The 27,142-nt window shown below is 38.9% G+C and overlaps 1 protein-coding gene across 1 annotated transcript in view; it reads right to left on the minus strand.

Annotated features, from left to right (window-relative positions):
• Positions 1 to 892: 892 nt before the first annotated feature.
• ITPRID2 (ITPR interacting domain containing 2) overlaps positions 893 to 27,142 on the minus strand; it is a 106,074-nt gene continuing 79,824 nt past the window's right edge. Inside the window, exons 12-18 of the mRNA XM_030210688.1 lie at positions 24,736 to 24,810; positions 24,470 to 24,597; positions 23,281 to 23,431; positions 22,611 to 22,676; positions 10,400 to 10,822; positions 4,565 to 4,686; positions 893 to 2,035 (exon numbers count right to left, since the gene is read on the minus strand). Coding sequence (XP_030066548.1) covers positions 4,579 to 4,686; positions 10,400 to 10,822; positions 22,611 to 22,676; positions 23,281 to 23,431; positions 24,470 to 24,597; positions 24,736 to 24,810 — 951 coding nt within the window. The 3' untranslated portion in view covers positions 893 to 2,035; positions 4,565 to 4,578. The remainder of the gene's footprint in view (positions 2,036 to 4,564; positions 4,687 to 10,399; positions 10,823 to 22,610; positions 22,677 to 23,280; positions 23,432 to 24,469; positions 24,598 to 24,735; positions 24,811 to 27,142) is intronic.

Below are 27,142 nucleotides of genomic sequence, written 5' to 3' on the forward strand. Positions count from 1 at the left end.
GTGACTAAAAAGCAGTAAAAAGTGGCTTTAGCATGCCCTTACATGTATCATTCCTGACCGCTAAAGCCATTTTTACCACTGGGGTAAAATGGACAAAAATCCCATTTTTGGTATTAATGACTATGCACTAATTTTGCCATTAGTGTGTGACCATTAAAACAGATTAGTGCATGAGCCCTTACCACCACCTATTATATAGGTGGAAAGGACTCGCGTACTAAGCACAAGCTAATCAATTAGCATGTGGTAATGTAGCTAACCAATTAGCGCTAAAAACTGCGCGCACAAATTTGGGTGTGCAGTTTAAATAAACAAGGTAATTAGTACCGATAATTGGCTTTTTAACAACCAATTATTGACAATAATTAGATTTAATTGAAATGAACATGCCTAAAATTTACCAGCGAGTCAAAAAAGGGAGTGTGGAAGTGGGAGGGTTATGGACGTATCAGGGGCATTCCGTTAATTTACACGTGTAGTTAGAGAATAAGGGCATCCGTGTACAGGTTTTTGCACCACATTTTAACTGATGCAAATGGCTGTGCCTAAAGTTAGGCGTGATTCCTTGGGGTAAGCACTATTTTATAAACTACGGCCAACTTTAATTCCAGCTTATAGAATAGCACTTTTTTTCGGTGCCAAATTTTTCGGCACCATATATAGAATTCACCCCTGTATGGATAGTTTAGTTGCCACCCTGCTTCTGTCCCTCTAGCATAAAGACCATGGAGGAATGTTGGACAGGATTTCAGCCCATCACAGATGGCAAGTGTACGAGTCTTTCTGAAACTGACCCAACTGTAAAGAGCTGCTATTCAGAAGATGACAAATTAGCAAAGTCTGTCTAAAAAGAATAACTGTGTGCATAAGTAAAACACACACAAAAACCCTGTATGGAAAATAAATATTTTATTGTTTTAATATTTTTAGAAATCATTCCTCGTGTATTCCAAACTTGTACAAATCTTTTAAAATATAATGTTACCCCAACTATTTTTATTAGCCTTCAACAAAACAAACATTAATTGTTGAAAACAAGGATTACATTAGATTCCCTTCAGCATTCAGAAGTGATGAGCCATTACACATCTGGACAGACACAGAAACCAAGAATAACTCCTTTCATGCTCAAATTTCAGCTTAGAGTGCAGCGTTTTTCACTTGGTACAGCTCCATGGCACATGAAGAAGAAAAAAGGTTCATCAACTTTTATGTTCCCCAGTATAACCAATGTTATCCGTTTCCAGTCACAAACCCACATAACTTTGGCAATACCAATATCTTAACAGTATCTTGTCACAAAAGATAGATGAGGCCTTTGATGCATCAGAGGAAACGTGAGCAAAATATACATAGTGTTTCAAATAAGGCACACTCAACAACAAAAGAAGTGGTATTAATGTATGAGGAGAAATGATGTTTATCTCAACCGTCATGTGCATGAAAGGTAAGGCTTTCAGTGTAAGACCTTAAGTAGTTTTAAGTAAACTTGTATTTCTACCATAATGCTCAAAGTAACCCTTTTCCCCATTCTGCACTAATAAAGCAACTTTACCAGAAGCTGTTTAAAGTGGTACTCAATTGCATAGAAAAATTCTTTGGTTGTTTCAAGCTCTAAGTCAATCAATTATTGCACAGTAAGTACCTCATGGAGGTCAGTGTTTTTAAGAAGTTAGAGAGAAGTACGTTAAGTATAACCGGTTAGACCTGAAAGTCTTCAAGTTTTATGTTACACCTCCATGGGGGAAAGAAAATGACTGCAGACATACAAATAAATATTTCTTACAAACCGCCACAGTTATCTTAATAGTTTAAAACAAACAGCTAAGCAAAGTGCCTAAATTATACACGGTTCGAGGAACGTTAATACAATATGCACTGTACAATCAGACTGTGTATACAGTAGCCCATCTCAGCAGCAGTAGGATCTCTTGAAGCACAAGTGTTATCTTGCTACCCCCCCCCCCCCGCCAGTGTAGTAATTGATATTCTGTGTCCAAGTGTTCAAAATGGCTTCTTCAGACTCCCAATCAACCTTCAACAGAAAAGAGAACAAAATGAGACTTCTAGATGCAAGTACTACACATATATTCTTAGTAAACGTATTAAAGTACATCCCTTGTATTCTGTTCCACACTGCAAACATCCTGATTATGATAGTTACCATGCAGAATAGGTTTGAAAATTAGAATGTTAACATGGAGGAAGCCTTTTGTAAAATATGTGTGCCTTTGTAAACAAGCATACGCTGGTATATTGAACACACAAAAAAGATACATTACTTCAAACTCTACTCCTAAAGAACATGACTCTCCAAAATTATGAAAGAATTAAATAGTGAGTGCAAGCAAAGAATACAAAAAACTTCTCTGTGTGTGTGTCTCTCTCTAATAAAGTTTTGGAATAGGGGTAGCAAACCTTCTGGTCCAAAGGCTACAGTGAGAGGAGCACTAAGGGCAGCAGCAACAGACTGTGATCTGGGACTCCATGCAAAAGGTATCATGGGCCGCAAACCATCCATATGACATATATCACTGGTTATTACTGGTTAGGGGAGAGTGGGCACCCTACTGCTGTGGGTCCTCAGGCACAGTGGTCAGTTCACCTCTGTCTGTGGGTCCCCCAGAGCAACTGGAGAAAGCAGGCAGGAAGGAACTGCTTCCACTAGGCCCTGCTGTCATCAAAGGCCAATCTAAAAACTCTCACAGGGCATAGTTTGTCCACCCTTATTTTAAATGATATATATTTTTTAAATGGATAAAGACAAGTTGATTTTGAATGGGTGGGAGGAAGCAATCACAGCTATAAACAGATCAATGGTGACAGCAATAGAGAGCGGTCCCTCTTTAATAGAAGATGAAATGAGAGGATTTTGCTGTCCTGGAACTTACAGGTCAGATTACAGTAGTTGAATGTGTAAACATGACTTGTAATATTCACAGAGAGGACGTAAGTACTGTTTTTAAGTGATCAGTTTGAAAATGGACTATGACATTTCTGAATAAATACCTAATTCAGAGAAAATGCATCTGGAGTTTTTCACTGCACACCAACCAAGCGTGAAAAACAGAAGTTTTTAAAAGCAATCTTACGAACGGAACACTGCAAAATCTAACGTGGTATAGAGTGGCAGTACATACAAGACCAACAAATTCCACAGAGTACGTGGTAGGCAAAGGGCAGCTCTTTCTGAAGTTTACAAGATGAAAATATACACCATTTGCACAAAGTAGTAACATATTATTCAACTGCACATTTTAGCACGGACCATTTTGGCAAACTGGTACATTATGCTCATGTTTTGCCATCTATCCTAATTTACTAATACGTTTAGATTTAGGTTTATTCACATTTGATATACTGCCAATCAGAAACCAGTCTTAGCGGTTTAAAAACTAAAAAAACATAAAACTGAAAGAAAAGAACTCCATCATTGAACAGGATAGACCTATCCACTCATGCTAGGAACCTATCATTATCACATAATTCCCCCCACATCCCCCACTATTAAGTATTAACCTGCTGTCTCCATCTGTCTCAAATTGCTTCATGAAATCCTAGAGCCTGAACCTTGTGTAAAATACATTTTTTAACAAGACTTTAAACTGTAACCAGGAATCTTCATTCCTAATGACTGCTGGTGAATGATTCCATAAATGTGGCACTAGCCAAAAAATAGCACTATTCCTATGATAGCCTTATGGGTGATAACTAATGGTTGCATTTTCATATGACCTCAGACTTCTGGCAGGCACATAAGGCATCACCAATGCAACCAGGAGTCTGGGTACAGTATGCTCTATGTGCCAAAACAAGCAACTTTTCCACGTAATCCGCTAGTTGTTGTGATATGTTGTTTTCTACAGTTTTAGAAACAAAACATCACAACAACTAGCGGATTACGTGGAAACCTCTAATTTTCTTCAGCCCCACCAGCTGAGGCTTAGACATGGATATAGTACTGATAATTTTACTTAATGAGATTAGAGGTACTCTTGATGCTGAGGAGATAGTGCTAGCAGTTTCCCTGGATTTTAGCATCAGCATTTGATTTGGTGATCATAATGGGCATATAGTTTGAAGGGCCCAGAGAGCATCCAAACACTCATCTACCAAGAAGGAAAATCTCTACCTGCATTAATATTTTAGTATGGGCCAACCTCAACAGATTTTATGTAATCTATAAGGCTGTGGTTGCTATGCCTCAAGATATTTTTTACACAGTACAACCACAAGAGAACTGAAAGGACTGCATCCTCAACCAGGGTTGCGTTCCTAGGTACTCACATAGTTTATGATGACTCTGAGCTGGTACAAAGCTCCAAATACAAAATCTACACATTCACTTGCTTCCTTATTAATTCTGCATATAGACTGAGGCTCCAGAAGAAGCAACTGAGGTAACTGCAGAAATCGAGCATACTGCACACAAACCACAGTCAGTGTAACAGCCCTGAATCAACTGGGACAGAACTGGCACTTCAAGATAACACACCCAACTGCTAAAAACTGGGTTCTATAATAGCTCTCTGTTTCCCCAGCAGCTCCATGAAAACAGAATTACCTGGATTATCAGCTTTATTGTGTGGTATGCTTCATATCAGAAGATTTGCTTGGGAAAGAAACCGCTGCTAAGAGTCCACTTACAATTTCTCGCCTGATATCCCCAACAATAGATTCTTTGATCTAGAAAAAATAAGTTGTGAGTCAGTGTTATTATGCTTACAGATTTGCTGGCAAGATGGTATTGCTTAACCATCCACTGTCTCAGATATAAACTTACTCTCCTAGTGATGAGGAAAATACCTACTTTATCTGAATGTAATTCACTAAATCCAAAGAAGTTAAGAGCAGAGAGTTTAGTACAGCATAGCTTGTTCTTAAAAATTAATTTAAGTATTTACATGAAAAGTGTAATATTTAATTTCCACTAGAATAGCAAGGAAAAAATTAGGAATCTTCAAGATTTTCTTTTAGTTCAAAGAGCACAAGTCCTGTTTGTTTTGTAAAGCTCAAATTCCCTCCAAAATTGGAGGCAACCTCGGGATCTCCAAGAAAGTTGCTGCTGGAAATTTGTCTAATAGGTACAAAAATTCCCAGTCCATTAATTGTATACTGGCATAGAGTTAGAGAAGGAAATTAGATAGGTTATCTTTCTTCTTTTACAAGAGACTCTAAACTGTAAACAAAGCTAGCTTTAACCAAATGGGTGTAGTTCATCTGTGAAGGCACAGATCTGTTCCAGTTGCCCCTTTCTATTTGGTTCTGGTTTTCTTAAGAATATTAGGACACACATAAATACACAATAAGGATGGGCATTTAAAACCAGCTAAGACTCAGTCTGCCCCCCCCCCCCCCCAACAAACAGGAGCCATCTGACAACAATCTTCAGCACCGCCACTCAAATTAGCTAATTATTGCTAAGCTTTGTCAAATTATTGATATAGTATATCTTTAAAGGAAGCAAACAGTAGCCCAGGTATTAACAGATACCACAAAACTTACTACATTAGTAAAATATAATAAAGCAAAAGAGTTTTGTTTTAATAAAAGGTTTGATGCACTCTAACAGGTTAAACAACTAAGTGTCAATGCTTGAATCTGAATTGCAATGAAATTACAGCTAGCAGAGATTGGTATACAATGGACTTTAGCTACCTCCTGCTCTTTAGGCATTATTGGACAATCAGAATGAGCGTCAACTGAGCTCGGTTGCCATGAGTCTTGCCATTTACATGTATCCATCTTTAAAGACCACAATTTACCAGACCAGTTACTGCTGTGGCAGCCCTTGGCCAGGGCCTTAGCACAACAGAAGACCGAGGTTTCTTCCACAGCCCAGTACGCATGCACACAGAGTGTGGCCATCAGGTGCTACTGCTGTGCTAAGGCCAATACTTCTCTCCCCTTACCTCCCTGGGGCTGTGAACACCTGGTTTGCTGTCCTTCTCAGCCTGAGCTAATGCCAGCCTGGGAACTGAGCCCAGGTCTCTCACATGGCAGCACTGTGCAATCAACAACCAAAATGTGAGGTAAGTGAAGGCAATCAAAATATTGATACACACTCCACTCTCAATCCACACTTAGATGTATTTTTAATATTCTATCACTTGTTTTCCTCCCTGATACATGAAAAATAGAAGAAAGCAGCCTCAGAAAAATACCAACGGGCATCAAAATACCTCAACACCATCAAGCCATCTGAAAACAAAAATCCTTCCATTTTTAATTAATCCATCCAAAAAATTAAAGACAGAATGAAGCTAGATTTGCAACATTCAAATATCAGTCCTAAGCAATACCATGCCACTGAGCCACTAGGCCAGCCCTGGCAACTGAACTTCAAGATTGTTTGCACAAAATCAGTATGGCTGACACGAGTTTAACATAAATCAACTGCTTGCAGGATATGTGTTCAGCAGTGGACATCAAAAAGATGGTACTTGCAAAAGCATTCTCTCTTTATATGTTAATATCAGGCTATTCAAACAATGATTTGCTCAACAGAGAGGAAGAAAAACCAAAAGACTGATCTTGGCTTCTTGGGTCAGCTCCTATTACACATTTTGGTATGAAGCCCATTAAAAAAAAAAAAAAAAAAGAATTACCCCAAACCTCTAAAAGCAAATGGTCAGGCATTCATCATTACAAATTCATGAAATATTAAGCATCAAAAGTGGTATTTCATTGTGCCAAGGCAATATTTTTTCACAGACAAAGAACAATGTGTTATTTTAATGCGGAAACACTGTTTGAATGTGTTCTGTGGGGAGTGTTTTCACTTCCCTTCAGAATAGACCAGTTTTCAGTGCCAATAGTAAACAGTTCCACTACATCAGGGCCCACCCAAACATTTCTGAAACATAAAATACTTGCTTTCTACTATTCAGCATCAGGCAGAATCAGAGAAGGGGAGGCATTCATGAAACAATGAGTCATACAGTTGAGATAATTATACAAAAAGAGCACAATGAATATTTCTTTTAGAACAGAACTTCAACCTAGTTAGCTATGCTGTACTAAACTCTCTGCTCTTAACTTCTTTGGATTTAGTGAATTACATTCAGATAAAGTAGGTATTTTCCTCATCACTAGGAGAGTAAGTTTATATCTGAGACAGTGGATGGTTAAGTGACTTGGCCAAAAATCACAAGGAGCTGCAGTGGTGTTTGAACCCTATCTTCTCTGGTTCCGAGTCCATTACTCTAACCATTAGGCTACTCCAATACTCAAATTCTTAAGGAGAAAATAATTTGTTTCCTGTACTCACCTGGAATTGCACTAGAACATTTACTTTACACAGGCTTGTAGCTCGCAAATACCAAAAATAGTTCAATGCGGGTAACAGTAATAAAGAAGTGAACCAATCAGTTCAGATGATATAAAACAGATCTAACAACAAATCAGCAAATATATAAATATTCAAAAAAGAAACTAACAGCAACTAAGAACCAGATGTAACATATCTCTGGAATATGAAAGTCTTAAGAGACTTCTTAAATGTTAAAAAATTTCTATCTACCCTAAGTTTGAGCAGCAGAGTTGCAGAAAGCAGCAGCCCAGTATGAAATAAAAGAAGACAAATTTTTGGCAGACTTTACCTTCCGTACGGAAGGGTAGCATAAAAGAAGTAACTCCCATATCCGATCAGATTTATTACCTAATGGCTTGTTGACCACATCTACCATGTAAAGCAGAGCATCATCATACAATATTTTAAAAACCATAATCCCTAATTTAAATTTCACCAGTGCTTCAACTGGGAGCCAATGAGGTTCTAACATATAGGATGGTTAAAGGAGTAAACTTATCCAAGTGAAAAAAAAAATCAAATCTTATCGCTGGTCCTATCTAGGGTGGCATCAATCTCTTTTAAAGGGGCTTGCTACCTGATTCAACAACACATGCAAAAATCTTTCAATTTTCTGAATTGGAAAGGTAAACCTCTATAAAGTTAAAGCCATATGCAGAAGGTCTGAAGAAAATCAAGAGGTTTTCCTCATACTGGTAGAGTTGCTTTACATTTACTCAGTGCCTATAAGATAAAATCTGACTGCTTTTTCCACTGACATAGGGAAGAGTGTGAGAAATCAGTCTTCTCAAAATTCTAACTAGGCTGGAATCCATCTGGTTTAACTTTTCACCCTGAGAGATTCACACATCTCTAATCTGATGACAGAATCCAGGTTCCCATTGTCTCAAAGAGCTGAAAGACAGCTGTAATTAAGATACTAAATAACAACCCTGAAAGTTCCACAGGTTTGCCAAGGAGTTTTTTTTTTAATCATCTTTTGCAATCTAGGGGGGCAATGCTCAAAAGCAAACGCCAGCATTAAAAGCAGTTAGTGACAGACTAGTGCACACTTAGGGTCAAATTCTATACATGATGCCTGAAAAATCCATGCGTAAAACATTTCCGCCTAAGTGTATTCTATAAGCAGCACCTCCATGTATCAACGAAAACATGGTGTAAATCCTGGCGTGTAGATTTAGGCATAGAGGGCCATTTTCTATAACAGTGTGTGTAAATTTTGGAATGTCCACAAAACGCCTATTTCCCCATCCATAACACCATGTCCCTTTTTGACTGCGAGCATTAAAATTTAGGCGCAATGTGTTACAGAATACGCTTAGGGAGTTGTGCGTGTAAATTCTAATTGTTGCCAATTAGTGCTCATTATTTCTTGTTAAGTTCTGTTAACAACGCTGATTGGCTTAAGCCAATTAAGTTACGCGCGTTGTTATAGAATACGCTTAGATTTCGACGCAGAATGCTAGGCACGCTACACAGAATCCAAGGGTTAATGTGCACAGAATGTTCAGAGGGCTCTAGAGTGAGTATTAAAGTGCATGCCAAATTGTATTTGAATTCATTCAAATGGATGTTAATGAGGTCAGTCAGTTTTCCCTCCAATGCTCAGATGGCTTTCGCAGAAGCAATGTTGGCCTTAATACTGAAAAATTACCGCCAGCATGGTGGTGGCACTGAAAGTTTACAGCAGAAGATTTCTCTTCAATCTGACACATTAAAGTGCGGGTGTTGTCCTCTTTTGCGAGGGAAAGGAAGCCCATGCACGTTTTTAAGTATTGATAGTGAGAAACAAAATGCGTGTTCCAGTCCAAGCAGATGCAAAATTGGGCACACACATTGGCATCTGCTTATCTACGCTTGAATATAGTCTTAAGGTGCAAATAATTTTTTTAAAGTCTCATATTTATAAAAGTGTGGAAGAATGGCGCAGAAATGTGCCTGCACTTCTGGTTTTGTCTGGATATGCGCACAAGAACCCGCTTACCGCAAAATATTTGTCTGACATGTGCCAGGAACATAACTCCTCCTACTTTTCGGTTTTAAAAGCATGAATTATCCATGCATAAAGTTTGAATATAATTAGTTTCGAGCATTCGTGAGCTAGTTTTCTGCATGTGGCTTTAGCGAGAAAGTTTGTGCATCAGCCTCTAGCAGTGTGCATTTACACCAGCTCTATGGCCGCATGGAATATTCATGCCTTAAATATACGCATGTTTTTGGCAACAAAAAATTGAAAACTGGCCTTGTGATACTGCTAAGCTTCACAGATCTTTCGTTCTATGTCTGACCTGGCCCTGACGATACCGAAGGTCCACTACAATCTGGCTAGGTATTTTCTTTTTGTGTTAACAGGCTAAAAGTTTGCTTGCTTTAAAGAAAATATTCCATTTCACTTAATGATATATACCGTCATCTCCCTCTAACTTCCTTTCTTCCTGTCCTTCAAAACTTTCAGTGCAATCAAAGCTACAGCAGAATCTGACACAAGTCTTCATTTGAAACTACTAACCCTGAAGCAGGCACATGTTGTGCCGAAACCCAGCTGTGTCGGGTTTCCCTTGTTTTCAGTTGTTGAATATATTAAAAAATCATCTGGTTCCCATCTTCATTGATTGACTCCACTTTTTTATTGACTTTTGGTTTGCTCCATCCATGGAGGTTTTCTCCTTTTCTTTTTAGTTACATCAATGAACAATAGGTCAAGAGACATCTTGGAATATAAATGAATGTATGACCCTATTATTACTATCATGTGTGTTCCTTTTCTCACTTTTGTCTTTGGGAGCTGCACATATGCTCCATGCTAGAAACATGCCACCCAGTGTATGCATGTTTGGCATCCTAAAGAATTGTCTAGCATTCTATAATTGCATTTGGATGAAGGCTCCTATTATGTATCAGTACTTCCCTTGTACAAATATGTGTAGAGTCCATAAATACAATATTTTGTAAAATATGCTGTAAAAAAATACCTGGATGACTTTCCAATTAGGCACTCACTCGATTTAGGAAAATGATCAATTTCAGGCTGAAATTCCTGAACACACCAGAAATGTGGACAAAGAAAAAGGCTGATCTTTATCTCACCTCTCTTATAACTTGCTGCAGTTCATTATTCTCAGCTGCTTTTCTGCTTTCATCAGCTGCACATGCCTGAGGGACTTGTGCCAGCTTTGGTTCTGCTTCCGATTTCCCAAGATCTTCCAGGCACTCAGGATCTCTCTCTTCCTGTGCTACACCGGCTCTAAAAGGTGGAGCTGGTGTTAAGGCAACCGATGCCCGATATATAGGCTTGCCCTGTGCTGAATGAGTTCTGGCCCTCACCAGCTGCTCAGAAGAGCTCCCTCTTGCCCTCATGCTCCTCTGAGGAGGATTTGAACATACTGAAGATGTATCGGAGGCTATATGGGATGAGACCGATTCAGCACGCTCTGCTCCAGCTTCTATACCAATGTCTCCAAGGCCCAACTCAGACTTCAAGTACGACTGCTCACGGATAAGTTCATTGACCTAAGCATCAGGGATAGAGGGTACAACAGAAAAGGAGTAAATTATTTCCACTTTTAAAATTCTTACAGCACTGACAGACAAAAAGTAGCATGAGTATAGCTCATCACCAAAATTCCACAGTTAAGCAACTAATTTTTTTTTTTTTTTTGGGGGGGGGGGGGGGGGTGGAGAGAGGGCAAATGAAAAATTAATCTGTACAAAATAGAAACCCTCAAGGCCCACATAATTTAATATTCAAAATCGCAAGGCCTGCACTATCCATTGTAACAAAAAAAGTCACTTGGATTAATTCCTAGAATGCTACAGTCAAATCTGGAATGCAAGAGGAATTCCACCCATTATCCCCCATGCAACTACATTCCAGACTAGTTGAACCTGCCAAGCAGAAAAATGCATGTAACTGTTAAGCTGTTAATCAGGTACAAAACAGGATTCTAAAAACTTTCAAGATCACTTGGGATCCAGTAATACAGTATTGGTGCTGTAGTGAAACAGGCAGACAAGACAGGACATACTGCACTGTAATTACCCAGCTTTCTAGCTATTAAAACATATGCCAAAACAGGATTCCCTCCAACAGAAAGCAATATAGTACATCACCCTGAAACTGTTCTATATACCACTATACATGAAAATGGAGTGGACTGGCCTAGTGGTTAGAGCACCGGTCTTGACATCCAGATGTGGCTCGTCACCTTAGGCAAGTCCCTTAACCCTCCATTGCCTCAGGTACAAACTTAGATTGTGAGCCTCCAGGGACAGAAATACCCCAGTGTACCTGAATGTAATTACCTTGAGCTACAACTGAAAAAGGTGTGAGCAAGATATAAATAACCCAAGCTACCAAAATCAAAAAGTGAGCTTCACTGTAGCAGTGAATTAAGAGACTGCACAGTTATTCAACTGAGTTCACCCATGCCTAAGATGTGAAAGCTGTGTTTAATTCTAAAACCTAAGAAAGGACTCCATTAAGATATACATTCTGAATGCTGCAATAAGTGCACTGTGTTTAATCCTTTAGATTATTTCTTTTCAGGATTATACAGGCCAATTTCAACAGATTTTTTTTCCCATTCAGATATGCTTTGTTGGAAGAACGGAATAATACTGTTAAATACATTTGGTTTTGTAACATTGAACTGCCTATAACACTATTTGCCAGTCCAGCTTTTACATTATAGTCTAGATTCTTGCGAGGCAAAAGAGCAAATAAATTATAAAAGAAATTTTAAAAAAGGAGAAAATATCCTAGAAATGCCAAGTGATAAGCAAATATCACCTTGATCAGCACGAGTCAGCACACCCAGAAGAGAAGGGAGAAAATAGGCAAACAGTATCTGACAGAAAGGAAAAAAGAAGACATGTTTAAGCAAGTGTGAGGCAATGATAAGAAGGAATGCAGAGAGAAGATAACATTAGAAAGGGTGTAAAGACATAAACCTCTTTCTGGCAGAAGGACAGTCATTGGTCTTGTATTTGAGAATGACAGGGACCCACCACCAATCTTAGGGCCCTGTTTACTAAGCCGTGCTATAAGCATGCTAGCGTTTTTAGCACTATTAGGTGTCTCTAGCGTTTAGCACGTGCTAAAACACTAGCACATCTTAAACAGGGCCCTTAATTTACATGGTAAGAGAAGCAACCAGAGAGGGTAATACAGTATACACAAAAAGCATACAGAGGAAAAAAGCACAACTGGGCCTTCAAGACTGAGACAACAGGAGTCCTTTATTAAGATTAAACCCGTCACGGGCTGTGTTTTGGCGCAAAACAGCGCCTGCCTCAGGGGTCCAAGTTTAATAAAAGATACTGAGCTCCCTACCTGCGTATCTTTATATTAAACTTGGACCCCTGAGGCAGGCGTTGTTTTGCGCCGAAACACGGCCCGTGTCGGGTCTGATCTTAATAAAGGACTCCTGTTGTCTCAGTCTTGAAGGCCCAGTTGTGCTTTTTTTTCCTCTGCACGGTAAGAGAAGAACAAATTTGGCAAATGAATATTTTTAACTACGTTCTTTCTTAACGCATACCAAAGCCGGCTGTAGACAGCACTTCCATAGAAGCTATGGGGCTCTTTTACAAAAATGCGTAAGGTCCTATGCGCGTGCAGTGCATGTCAAATCGGCATTACCACCCGGCTAGAGCGTGAGCCTAGTGGTAATTCCGAGTTTGGTGCACGCCGAAAACCCGCAGGGGCATCCTGGCGGTAACCGGCAGTTGGCGAGCGCTAAGCGGTTACTGTACAGGTAATGCATGAGCCCTTACTGCTAAAGCAATGGGTGGTGTTAAGGGCTCTGGCCATAATTAGACGCAAGCTGGCTTTAGTTTTGCCACACGTCCATTTCCCAGGCCAAAACCCCCCCACCTTTTTTCCAGACGCGGTGGAGAAATGGTCCAGCACATGTTCCAATACGTGTGGCCCACACTACCATAGGTCACATTTTCACACGCCAATGTAAAAGGGCCCCTATCTGCATACTTTTGCAGAATTTGCATGGTACTTAGTAAATATCACATGCTACTTTTCTCTCAGGAGCTAGCTACAAATGAGCCCAATAGCAAAACAACAGGTAGTTTTCTTTGAACTTACTGCAAAGAAATGTTTAATACTTCACTGAGGAATCTTTACAATTTTGATCAAATTACATTGGCAGAGTGTTTGTATCAATGTCACACAGCACTGCGTTATCAGAAAAATGCCCCAGTATGTGTGTTATAATAGCTATATGTAAAAAAGAATAAACTTTATGCACTAAGGGGGAAATTGTATATATGACGCCCAGAAAATTCACACAGAAAACACCTAAGCGTATTCTATAAAGGGGTGCCTATATTTAGGTGCAGTAAACAGAATATGCTTAGTTGATATTCTAGCACCTAAAACTATGGGCCTCCATTTGCACCAAAGAAAACGTGGCATAAATCCCGGCGCATAGATTTAGGCGCATTGAGCCATATTCTATAACAACGAGCATAAATTTTGGAACACCCAAAAAACGCTCATTTCCCCATCCATAACTATGACCCTTTTGCCTGCATGAATTAGAATTTAGGAGCACTGCATTACAGAATATGCTTAGCAAGTTATGAACATAAATTCTAATTATTGCCAATTAGTGCTTAAGCCAATTAAGTTACGTGCATTGTTACAGAATATGCTTGGATTTTGGCACAGATTATTAAACGTGCTATATACAGAATCAGGGGGTAAGGGGGAAATTCAATATATGCCATAAAAAAAACTGTGCATAGTGCTATTCTATAAACCGCCTAAAGTTAGAAGCGGTTTATAGAATATGTGTACGCCCATCCCCATGACTAAAATTTAGGCTTAGTCATTTACGTCAAATAAAACCTGGTGTAAATGCCCACTCTCAACTTAAGGCGTGGATCGGGCATATTCTATAACAGTGCGTGCAATTCCTGCCCATACCCCCTATTGAGATCCATGCTTTAGAATTTATATGGAACACGCTTAGAGACTTACACGTGTAAACTCTAATTAGTGCTGATAACAGGGATGTAGCCAGGTGGGGCCACGGGGCATGGGCCCCTGCAGATTTAGCCCTGGCCCCCCTGCTTTCACCCATCCTGCCGCCAACCCTCCCACGCCACTTTTGACCTCCCCCTCCCGCCGCTGCTGTCAGGTACTTTGCTGGCGGGGGTCCCCAACCCCCCGCAAGCTGAAGTCCTCTTCAGCGCCGGTCACCGGCGCTTTGCTGGTCTGGTTTCTGTGAGTCTTGACATCCTGCATGTAGGAACGCGGAGGACGTCAGAACTCACAGAAACAGAATCCAGATCAGTGAACGCACCGAACTCGGAGACCAGCGCTGAAAGGGACTTCGGCTGGAGGGGGGTTAGGGAGGTGCCAGGGGAGGGCTAAAATGTGTCCCCCTCACCTCGGGCTCTGGACCCCCCTCCCGCCGAAGTCTGGTTACGCCCCTGGCTGATAATGCTTGTTCCTGGCCAATTACTGGTGCCGTCTGGCTTGTTAATTAAGTTGCACATGCAGTTTGGCAACAATTTGCACACAGACCTTCAGTTGCTGTATATAGAATTCCCCCTAAAAAGGGTGGGATTCTATAATTGGGCTCCCCAAAGATGCATGGTGAGAACCTATCATATAACTGCACCTGGGTATCCAGATTCCATTACAGAATACAGTGTAACCCGCACTTACACCAGGACATAGCTCTAAATTAACTACAGGCACCCAAATGCAGCAAGGGCATGCGTAATTTACAGTATTCAGTAAGTTGTGTAATTACAGCCCTGCGCATGCTCCACCCATCAACATACATTTACATGCTATCCCCTGGAATCTATATAGGTCACCATAACTTAGATGAGTGAATTTGGGCGTGCTGGGCAGATGTGCACACAAATCAATTAGTTCAGTGTTTCCCAAGTCAGTCCTGGAGTACCCCCTTGCCACTCAGGTTTTCAGGATATCCACAATGAATATGCATGAGATTTATTTGCATACACTGCCTCCATTGTATGCAAATGTCTTTCCTGCATATTTACTGTGGATATCCTGAAAACCTGACTGGAAAGGGCGCAGAGATGAGTAGTAACAAAGTACTTGTACTTTGTTACAGTACTTTATGATTGGCAGCACTTTTACTTGTAATGAGTTACAAATAAAACGTATTACAAAAAAAATGTAGTGAGTTACATTTAAGCTGTACTTTTGTACTTAGTAAAAAAGTACAAATTTGGAAAGTAGTTTTTAAGTATTTGGAGCAATACTGAATAAAGGTGAGGGGGAGACAGAGGCTATGGACTGGGGAGAATGAGAGAAATTGGGCAAGACTGGATAGGTGGGGACATAGGAGTCAACTTTTCAAAATGATTGGGGAAGCTAAACCCAATAGAAATTACCTCACCCTGGACACAATCAAAGGGTTTGCACAATAATGGGGGTACTCAAGCACCCACAGAGCTAGAGCAGATCAGTGCTGGAGCTGGTTATATTGGAAGAGGTGAAGCAGACAGAAGAAGAGAAAAAAATGGCATATGGGATAGGAGACTCTTGGAAAGAGAGTTAAAAGAAGACAGGAAACCACAATTAGAGAAATGAAATGGCCAGACAGCAAAAGCAGAAAAAATAATTTTATTTTTAATTTAGGATGAAGTAATGTGGTAGCCATGTTAGTTCACTTTAAAGGTTAATAAATATAAATAAAAGAAAAAAAATAAGGTGACACCTTATATCGGTCTATATACATTTATTGACTAACTTTCAAAGACCAAAACCTACTTCTTCAGGTTAAGACAGAATAGTGCTGTAATAATATGCTTATCCTGACTTAATAAGGATTTTTTTGCCGCCAAAAACTAGTCAAAAAATGTAACAAATTAGTCCAATAAAAATGTATCACTTATTTTCTGTTTTTGCTTTATTTATTAATTTCTAATGTAGCAATTGGAAATGTATGTTTTTGAAATTTACATCTGCTCTCTTTATATTTTACATGGCACAAAGGGATGTGTTACTGTTTCTTTGGTTTTGCAGCTTATACAGAGTATGCTATCTCAGGGGTTCTGTTTAATTTTGGCTACATATTTCTATTTTTAATTTGTGGTTACTTATTCTATACTTCGTGATAGGCTACCTCTGTCCACGTGTGAAAAAGGTCGGGTATTCTGTTAGAATCAAGTTTCTGTGTAGCACTGATCTGTACTAATACAGCTTGTTATATTTTCCAGTAGCTGTATTAATGTTCTTCTATCCAATGCAATGCTCAGAGTGCAGTTTTTTTCTAGGAAGGACCTTGTGTGACACCCCTGGAAGTTAACTTGTAAACATACTAGATTCTGTGGTCCAACCTGTTGAGAATACTTTTTACTTTATTATTTTTACTTGAGGTTTTTTTTTTTTTTTTTAAATAAAACTTTCTAATTTTACTTCACTACTTTTGACGCCAGTACTTTCATTTTTTACTTAAGTACTTTTAAAAAGTAACAGACCTATCTCTTCAAGGGGGTACTCCAAGACTGACCTGGAAAACACAGAGGGGGTCTTTTACTATGACGTGGTAGTGTTTTTAGCACGTGCTAAATGCTAGAGACACCCACTGGAATATATGGGCGTCTCTAGCATTTAGCACATGCCAAAAATGCTACCGCAGCTTAGTAAAAGGCCCTATGCATTAGTTAACAAGGAATTAACAATTAATAATTGTACTTAGGCACCAATTTGGATCTGAGTGCGCATCTGTCCTAGGCAAAATTCTATAACAACCACACCTAACTTTTCTAATGTGCAACTCAAAAAGGGTGTGGCCATGAGAGATGTATGGGTGAATCATGGGGCGTTCCTAAGTTAGGTGCAATGTTACAGAATATCATGATTTGTGTGCTCAACCCCCGAAACTCAGGCACCAGCATTTACAGCAGGTTTTTAGCAGGCGTAAATGCTGCCGGCTAAAGTTAAGCGTGAGAATCGGTTCTAAGCGATATTCATCCTGGAGTGCCCTTATACAATAGTGCTTAGAACTGATTTTTTTCCTGCACCATTTATAGAACTCCCCCCTACGCCACTTTCATGCACCCTCATTGAGTAGCGTTTAGGTGTTTTGCTGCCATTTGAACATATAAATTCACACTTACCCACAAAAATGTCAATACATACTTATATACCACCTCCCTCCCCAAATGGTCCAGAGCAGTTTACAATTATCTAGAATTAAAACAATTCATAATACAATACAAAACAAAAACACATACAATCAATTACACTTTGTCATAAACAGGATAAGGTTAGGAAAACCAAAAGGTCTTAATTTTCTTCTGAAAGAAAAGATAATAAGATATTGTTCTAATGCTAGTAGGAAGCACATTCCAGAAAGGACCATAAATTCAGCAAAAAGCGTTTTCGCTATCCTATGGAACCGAACTCCTTTCAAAGCAACCTCTCTGAAGTTCGACCTGACGTAACGCAGATCAAATCAGTGAGTAAGGATGAAAAGAAACCATACTATACCACCTGAAAAAGCAAGCAGATTTATACAATATCCTATGATGTGCTCAAGTGGCACATAAATACGGGCACCCTGTAATAAAACTGCCCTTCACATGGGCCAGTGGCATGGGGCCCTTTCACAAAGGTGCATAAGGGCTTACGCGCATGTAGCATGAGTCAAATCGGAATTACCGCCTGGCTAGCGCATGCACCAGGTGGTAATTCCAAGTTTGGTACGTGCCAAAAACAAGTGGTAGAAAATAATTTTCTATTTTCTACCACAGGGGCATTCCCAGCGGTAATTGGCAGTTGGCGCAGGCTGGAAGGTTACCACATGGGTAAAGCATGATCCCTTAAAACTAAGTCAATGGGTGGCATTAAGGGCTCAGGCCGTAAATAGACACGCTGATTTTCATTTTGCCACACGTCCATTTCCCGGTCCAAACCCCCCTTGTTTTCCAGCTGCGTCCAATACACACGCCCACATGACCGCAGCCCACTTTTTGGCGCGCCTTTGTAAAAGGGACCCATAACACGTGACATTTTCTTCGTGAATTTACAGGCACTTTGGTAAATTTGCCTCTTAGGATCACTGTACTATGCAGTAATCTTCACAACAATTTTGTTTTCTATATTTAGGATCCATCCTGTAGCAAGCAAAAGTAATTAAGAGTGTACTCTTCAGAATATGGTCAATACTAAAATTCTTTCCAGTATCTATTTTGAGTACAGAGATGTGGTAGCCGTGTTAGTCCACTTTTAAAGGTAATCAATAGAAATAAAACAAAATAAAACGGAAAAGAAAATGATACCTTTTTTATTGGACATTACTTAATACATTTTTTTGATTAGCTTTCAAAGGTAGCCCTTCCGATCTGACAAAGAAAGGCTACCTTTGAAAGCTAATCAAAAAATGTATTAAGTTACGTCCAATAAAAAAGGTATCATCTTATTTTCTTTTCTATGTTTTATTTTGTTTCAGTATCTATTTGGTATTAATGAAGTGCACAATTTTCTACATTTTCATTTACAGTATTAGTGCACCCCAAATATTTAAATGACATAGCAAGATAGTATTCCATGCATACAATGCATGATCTGCATCCCGGAGCTTCACACCCACTGCATGCTAATTCCTGCAATAATTGACAAATATATACTGGGGCGGGGACTGCAATTTACATTTAACACAGAGGAATTACCGCCACCTACTGAGATGCAACTAACAGCATTGCAAATAATATGGATGAACTTAATGCATGGGACATGTATTGTCTCTGAATTAATTGTATTAGAAAATGCTGGGCACGCCCCCAAAAGTTAACAATGAGCCTTTGTCATTATTGTGCTTAATTTTGGCCAGTAAAGCACAGTAATTAAACGGTTTATTTTAACTTGGCTGCAGGCAAAGGACAAACACACTTTTGATCTTCACAATTAATTACACTGGTAGATAATAATATCCTTCGTCCATATGAAACAATAGCTCATTTTTTGATGAAAAGTGGACTTAGGAGTTTTGGAAACAAGCCCTTCAATTGCAAACTTTTAATGCAGCTTAGTAAAAAAGGGACTTATTTATAACTTATTATGGACTTTAGTAAGGCCATCTCTGAAAATGCAGTCAATTTGAGATTGATATGACAATGAGTGTGAAGTCTATGGAACAATCTGCCCCCAGAAATCAGATCCAAGCTCTGAAGACCTATTTTTTTTTTCATTTAGCCTTCAACATCCCTCGTGAGTGTTGACCTCTGCCAGCGTATCCTATAAATGCTGTACAAGCACAGTGATTTTAACCATAACCTTAATTTTATTATGTTTAAGTTGTGTAATTGAGAATTTGTTGTGTGTCTTTTTCTTATCACATATTGGAGTTCCTTTTATTTTGTTATGTTAATGTTGTAATGGCCTCCTCAAAGAAAAGGTGGTATATCAAATACCAATTAAACAAGACGTTTTTAGTTTTTTATTCTTAATATGCATCATATGCCTGGAATAGACTTCCTGAACCAGTCAAGCTCAATCTCTGGCCGTCTTCAAATCTAGGCTAAAATCCCACCTTTTTGATGCTGCTTTTAAGTCCTAAACCCTATTCACTTGTTCAGTATCAATGACTGTTTTATCATTTTCACCTTAGTAATTCCCTTATCCCTTATTTGTCCTGTTTATCTTCTCCTGATTAGATTTCAGCAGGAACTGTCTCTTCATGTTCAAGTGTACAGTGCTGAATATGTCTAGTAGCTCTACAGAAATATTAAGAAGTAGTAGTAATAATTACATTTTGAATATTTGTATAATTGTAGAGTATTTTGTGTAGATCAGTATGGAGGTTGAATTGACAACTGAAACAAGCTATCTGAAGAGGATTTAGATAGTATTGAGACTAGGAAAAAGAAGATAGAAATAGCTCAACTAAGATGCCAGGTGAAGCTTTAGTTAATGTTTACGCAATTAATGGTTCTGTGTCTGTAGATAGATATTAGACACTTTCTACTTCAATATGTGAGGATGATTTGCTTCCGATATTTAATCAATATAGTTCTTTCTACTGTTCATCGGTGTGAAGATGTTTATAAGGCCTGCCCTCCTTATCTAACCAAATCCATTTCAAAACAGTTTTTAATTAGATTATAAGATTGGATTATCATCAGCTGGCTCAAGGCAGGTTCTCAAAAGAAGAATAATAATTTTAACCCCGATCATTAAAAATAATAAAGTATATCTGATGTTGCTAATTATTGTCTTGTAGCGTCAATTCCTCCATATGTTAAAATAATTGATTAGTCACCAGCCCCTCCATTAAATGATTATTTGGATAAGTTTGATCTACTATATGATTCTCAATTTGGTTTCCATAAATATTCTAGTACGAAAACAGTACTTAGCACTTTATTAGCGGAGGGAAGAATGCTTCTTGGTAAATGGCAGAGAGCCATTATTTTGCAATTTGATTTGTTCAGGACCTTTGACCTGGTGGAACATCAACTGATATTGAACAATCTGGACAGTTTTGGCATTGGTAACAATGTGTTGTCTTGGTTTGATGATTTCCTTATGTCTAGAACTTATAGTGTTAGCTTTAAAGGAAATCTATAGGACTCATGGCATGTGGATTATGGGGTCCCACAGGGGTCCCCACTATTGCCAACGCTGATTAATATATTGATGTCCTCATTGGGACTGATTAAGCTCTGCTGAGTTTAAGAGTTTTAGTTATGCTGACAAAATCATGATTTTACCACCTGTCTCACTGACAGTTTAAGATACAGCAATCAAGATCAAGGTCTGTATTCAATGTCTTGAATCTTGGATTGGTGTTCGTTGTTTGAAACTTAATAAAGAAAAAACAAAGTTTCTTTTTTTAGGTGAGGTAAATGAAGTGTGGAATGATAATATTCTGAAAATAAGTGGCCAGAATTTCTTATTCAAAGAAAATATTAAGATCTTAGGGATAACATTATCTGGCTCCTTAACATTGGAATCACAAGTGAATTTGCTCATTAAGAAATCTTATCTCTTGCTGAAAAAACTGAGAAGAATTCGTAACTTGTTTGATACTCACACATTTTACCTGGTAGTACAAAGTCTACTCTTGTTGATTTTGGACTAAAGTAACAGCATCTATGCAGGCTGCAAAAATAATCTAGTAAAGAAAATGCAAACCATTCAAAAGATGCCTGCGTATTTAATATTTTCAGCCCATAAAGTTGAGAGTTTCTCCACTGTTGACAGACCTACATTGGTTGCCAGTCGAGGCTCGTGTCCAATTTAAGGTTTGCATAATGGTTCATAAAATCCTGTATGGATTGGTTCCACCCTATCTGTTGAATTGGGATCAGACTGTTTAACAAAAAGAGTCCTTCAAGATGACATGCTGCTTCACTTCCATAATCCTAGAAGGCTGAAATACAAGAACATTTTTCTTGTACGTTTTGCATATTCAGCCCCACCTAGATGGAATACACTACCAACTCAACTCAGAAAGATTTGAAATTATTTTGGTTTTAGGCAATTATTAACAAGTTTTCTTTTCAATAAACTTTTAACATAAAAGCGATCTAGATTAATTTATCTTTACTGCTATTCTCAGAATTTTGCTTTGGCTGAATAGTTTCTTTAGATGTTATTATTATTTTAATTTTAGAAGAGGTCTTTATTAATAGCCAAATTAGCAGAATGGGGACAGTACAACCAATATTAAACAACCCATTATTTATGAAAAGGAAAGATTATTTTTTTGGGAAATTTTGTTATTTAGCGACTGTTGTGGATACTTGCATTGTTAGCTCCCAGGGATTGCCTGTCTACTTTTTCTGTTATCTCCACTGAACTCTTTTGGGTAGTTCCGGAATATAAGAAGTTATGTACAGTAATTGTAAAGTAATGAAGTCTCCACACATGCCATTCCTCCCCCTTGACCTAATCATGCCTCCAAGGATGCTGCCTCTCAGTGCAGGTAGAACTCACCAGTCTCCACCTTGTGGAAAAATGCCCAGACTAGAAACCATGTTGAAGGAGGCCAATTTTAAAATAGTTGATTAACATGGGTAAAAACAATTGACCTCTGTAGTTTACAGCAATGTCAGGAAATTTGTTGTTTTAATTATTTTTTTAATAGATATATAGATAGATATAAATATAGATTTAATTTTTAACAGAACTACAGTTTTCTTTGAAATGGTGAACTAGTTTGGTTTCAATTCAACACTCTCCAAAAACAAAAGGTCAATAACTGGCTGCCACTCAAGAAAAGTCTAGTATTTCTCTGTCTGAATCTAGTTTTGGCAGGTTGACTCTAATAACTGTAAATAAAATACTTACTGGCTCTATCACATTCAAAGGTGACGAGTAAGCAAGACTTTCGGTGCTTCGGCTTCCATACATGCCCTGATAAATTAAGAACATCAAACTATTAATTACAATTGCAAATGTCATAATAATTGCTAAGGTTAAAATTAATGATGCAAAGGTTACTTTCCTGTTATATGCCAAATCAGTGAACTTGAAGATTATTATGCAGAAGCAAATTTACACAACTGCTTTATCTTTCAGACAATGCGTATTTATTTTCATATAAGAGGCTTTACGATAAGCGCCACACTTTCAAAATAAATGAATTATTTTGTAGCAGGTTGGGAGCAGTTATTTGTCTCCAGCAGAAGGACAATTGGTATATGACTGTCAAGGAGCTGCCACTCAGAGCTTCCCTGGAGGTAGAACTGTAAAGAAGCGCTACGCATCTGCTGGTCTTCTTAAAACCAGCACTGGAAAGGACGCAAGTAGCAGAGGATCTGGGCAGAATAGTATTTTGGCAAGACAAACACCAGATCTGTACAACATTATCAAAACTACCAACTGCCTTCTAGGCCTATAGGTAATCGTTTTGATTTAGGTGGTGAATAAGAAGTGGAGAGGCAAGGCTTAGATTGAATTTGTATTTTATCACGTCCTGCAAAAATGTTTTCCAGTATAAAACACAAAAAGCACGCACTGTGAGCATCTGAGGTCTGTAAGGTGAAGACAAGTGTAAGGTTCTCAGCTGCTCCTCGAGAGCCATTAGGCGGTCTTCCAGCTGTTGCTCTAGATCACGAAGCTCCTCACGGACACAATTTCTCAAGATTTGAAGTTGGTCAGCTTCATATCTAATGACAATGAATAAAAAGCATTTAAAAAATAGTTAATAAAAACCCCTGTTCAATTTTGATGCAGAGGAAAATATGTATTCTATAAAGGCTGGGCCACAATAAATCACATGCAATTTAACACCTAATCCAAAAGTAAAAATTCACCTCCGTTTTATCAATATTTAGATCATAATCCACATTTATATTTCATTGTATGATTTACTTTATTTTTGTCTAAACTTTTTAATCATTTTTTTCAGCATCAGTCCTAATTCTCCTGCATTTAGATTACTGTGTAACTTTTTCCAAGGAAAAAAAATATACATATATAGGGGCCCTTTTTGCTGCAGCAAAAAAATTACATACCGCGGGGCATGCTGAGGTGTCCTTGGTAATTTCAGGATGTGCGCACTACCCATGCGCTAAAAAATAACATTAATTTTTTTGGTGCAGGGGACATGTCTGGGTTGCAGAGAGTGGATGTGTTCTGTGGTAATCGGTTAGCACAGATACACTGCCGCACACTAACCAATCAGCACGTGCTTAGCGTGTGAGCCCTTACCATCTACATAATGGATGACAATTGGGGCTCACGCACTAATCTATTTTAATGGCCATGCGCTAATGGCAAATACAAAAAAATAGAAAATAGGGATATCCCATCAAAACAATGGCCTTAACACACAGGAAAGACCTGGGTAAGGTCATGCTAAGGCCACTTTATACCGCTGTTTGGTAAAAGTGCCCCACAGTGGTCTATTAAAGAAAGCAATCTTTTTTTAATTCCAGTGCCATTACCCACTTTAGACACTGTGTGGTTTAAAGAAATTTTGCCACTGGGTTTCAACCCAGACCCTGGGACACATCTGGCCAGTCCGGCTTTCAAAATGTTCGCAAGAGAAAGGATCTGTATACAGTATGAAGAAGTGTAAATCTCTCACACACGGTCTTTGTGGAGATCATAACAACGTGACTGACAGGGTACATCTTTAGGATATGGTTAAGAATCACCAATTTAAGCAAAGCCTGCCCATAACAGAAAATATCTACACTTACCGTTCCTCTTCAGTCAAGTGCTGGTAAACCATTGTTTGCTGACGCAACATGCTCAATTCCAAATCCATCATCTGTGTTCTGAACAGATTCAGACTCCGCCTCATTACCTGCAATTCCTGGAAAGTATTCTAAAGGGTACAGAAAGACACCAGAGATGGTCCTCAAAGGTCTGTAAGGTGTATGTGTATATATATCTATATATAAAAGCAGCAAAGTTATCAAAGTTATTAAAGAATAGTGTTTAATATTGCAATAAGAACACTTACTTCATAGAGAGGTAGAATGGAAGGTCTTTGAGTACTGTAACCGCCAGTTGAAAAATCATTTCCTCTCATAGGATACTTTAAAAAAAAAAAAGGGAGAGAGAGAGAAAAAAAAAGTGAAACACATACAAAACACTGCTCTGTCCCTTATAGTGGATAAAATGAATAACATTAATCTAAGGCTCCGTCCCTATAAGTGCTTGAGATTTATCTAGCTATCTAGGCACAGTTAACAAGCGACAGGAGGCTAATGAAGACTTACCACCCACATAGAGCGTACTTACAGATCCTTTTACTAAGCTGAGGTCAAAATAGGCCTTAGCATGCTCTTATGCAAGTCTTTCCCACATTTTTCCGCAGCCATAAAAACCATGAATTTCTATTTTTTTCATTAATGGCTATGTGTTAATGTTTTAATACAGCACAAAAAATGAAGAATAGTTCACTACAATTTAGTTTTCTCTCATTACCAATATTAGGGCCCCTTTTACTAAGCCACGTAGGCGCCTACGTGTGCCAAACATGCGCCAAATTGGAGTTACCACCCTGTTACCATGTGGTCTTTGCGGTAATTTCAATTTTGTTGTGCGTCCGCTATGCGCGTCTGAAAAATATTTTTTATTTTCTGGCGCGCGTAACGAACACGCACCAAGTGGCATCTGATGTGTGTGGGTCATTACCGCCCAAATTCTTTACCACTAGGTCTATAGCTGGCGGTAAGGTCTCAGACCCAAAATGGACGCACAGCAATTTTGATTCTGAGGCACATCCATTTTCGGCAAAAAAAAAAAAAAAAAGAGGCATTTTTTGCTGGTGCGCTGAAAAATGGATCTGCCCAAAACCCTCGCCTATACTGCCACAAGTCACTTTCAGTGCACCTTTGTAAAAGGACCCCGAAAGTCTTCCAGCCTATTATCAATCATTGGCTCAAAAAAAACCCCTATGATAATCTTTATTTCATCTTTTCTTTTTTTAAAACCTCAAACTTTTGGTGCGGGGGGGTTCTTCATATTTCTTAATGTTAAATAACAATATTCATCTCAGGGATTCTTGTATCACTTTATACCCCAAATCTCAGCTTGACTTTCACATATATTTTGCAGTTAACTTCATTTCATAGAACCTGGGACTGAAAGTCAAGCACAATTGGACATCGCCTGAAGAAGCGATCTGTGAAATGGGTCCCCATCGGGACAGTCCTTGATAAAGGTAAGTGCAACACTTCACAGGTTCTATTTGCAATGGTGCAAACATATGCACTGCTGGTTCACTCGTGACAACGCAAACATATGCTCATATGCATAAGCAGGTATATGGTGTTATAAGCGGGCCTATTTGTCAAGCTACCATGTTGATAAAATGTTAAAAAAAGAAATACTTTCTTACTTCTTAGTTGCTCATGCCGCTATATTGTGCTTATCCCTCTAGCGCCACGATGCCACCTTGTCTTTCAATGCCCCCGTAGACTAGTCTAATGCCCCCCCGGGGGCGGTACTGCCCTCTTTGGGAATCACTGGTTTAGCCCACCACAGCTCTCCATTATCCCCTCTTCCAGTACAGAGGCTAAGGTAGGATCCAGCCAATGGGAGGATTCTAGTGACAGGGAGGAGGGGCTGAACTACAAGGGCTGCTGTGTGTGGAGTTGGGGCGGGGGGGAGGGGGGGTGAACAGAGCTTTATAGTGTCTTTGGAGACAATCAGTAGAACTAGTGAGCGTTCTGGGGGGAGATTATTAAAAAAGAAGATTAGGACTGAAGAATGGGGGAAAGAGTGAAGGGTCTGTTTTAGGCTAAGGAAAAAGTACTGGAATCCAGAATGTTACATGATGGTGGTCAGACCTGGTGTTCTGCCCCAATTTGTGCAGTAACAGCTTACTGCACCTTTGTCAACATGCCCCTAAGTTTGGGGAGGAAGGAGCAAAGATGGAAATTACTATTTTATATAACAGAATTAATGGGGGTAAAATTGAGGTTATTTATGAAAGTTTTCTTATGGAGAATGGCCCCTAGAAATCTTAAGGGGGAAAAAAATGAGGGTTGGTAAAGATGGGGATTGTGGCAGCACAATGTAAAAAAAAAATTATTTCCAGTGCAAATTGAGGCATTGGTCAGCCAATGGAGATCCCGGCTAAGGTATACTGAGTATATGGAAAACTGACCAAGCTACACAATGATAGATACAATGAGGAAAGTGAGGTGTTGAAAAAGCTAGCAGACCTTTTGGAACGATGAGACATGTTAGTATGCTACTGTAGTGGTCTCTTAAACTGATGAAGTGGAGTAGGGGGAAAGGGAGATTAGGTTGTGAGGTGTTTGAAGCTAGGTTCAAGGACAGCCAAAGGATAGGGTTTAGGGGTAGAATGGAGAAAGGCGGAGAAGGAAGGAAATGGGAATTTTAGGTAAACAGGAGAG

The sequence above is a fragment of the Microcaecilia unicolor genome, chromosome 7 (genome assembly GCF_901765095.1).
Source record: "Microcaecilia unicolor chromosome 7, aMicUni1.1, whole genome shotgun sequence".
Taxonomy (NCBI): Eukaryota; Metazoa; Chordata; class Amphibia; order Gymnophiona; family Siphonopidae; genus Microcaecilia; species Microcaecilia unicolor.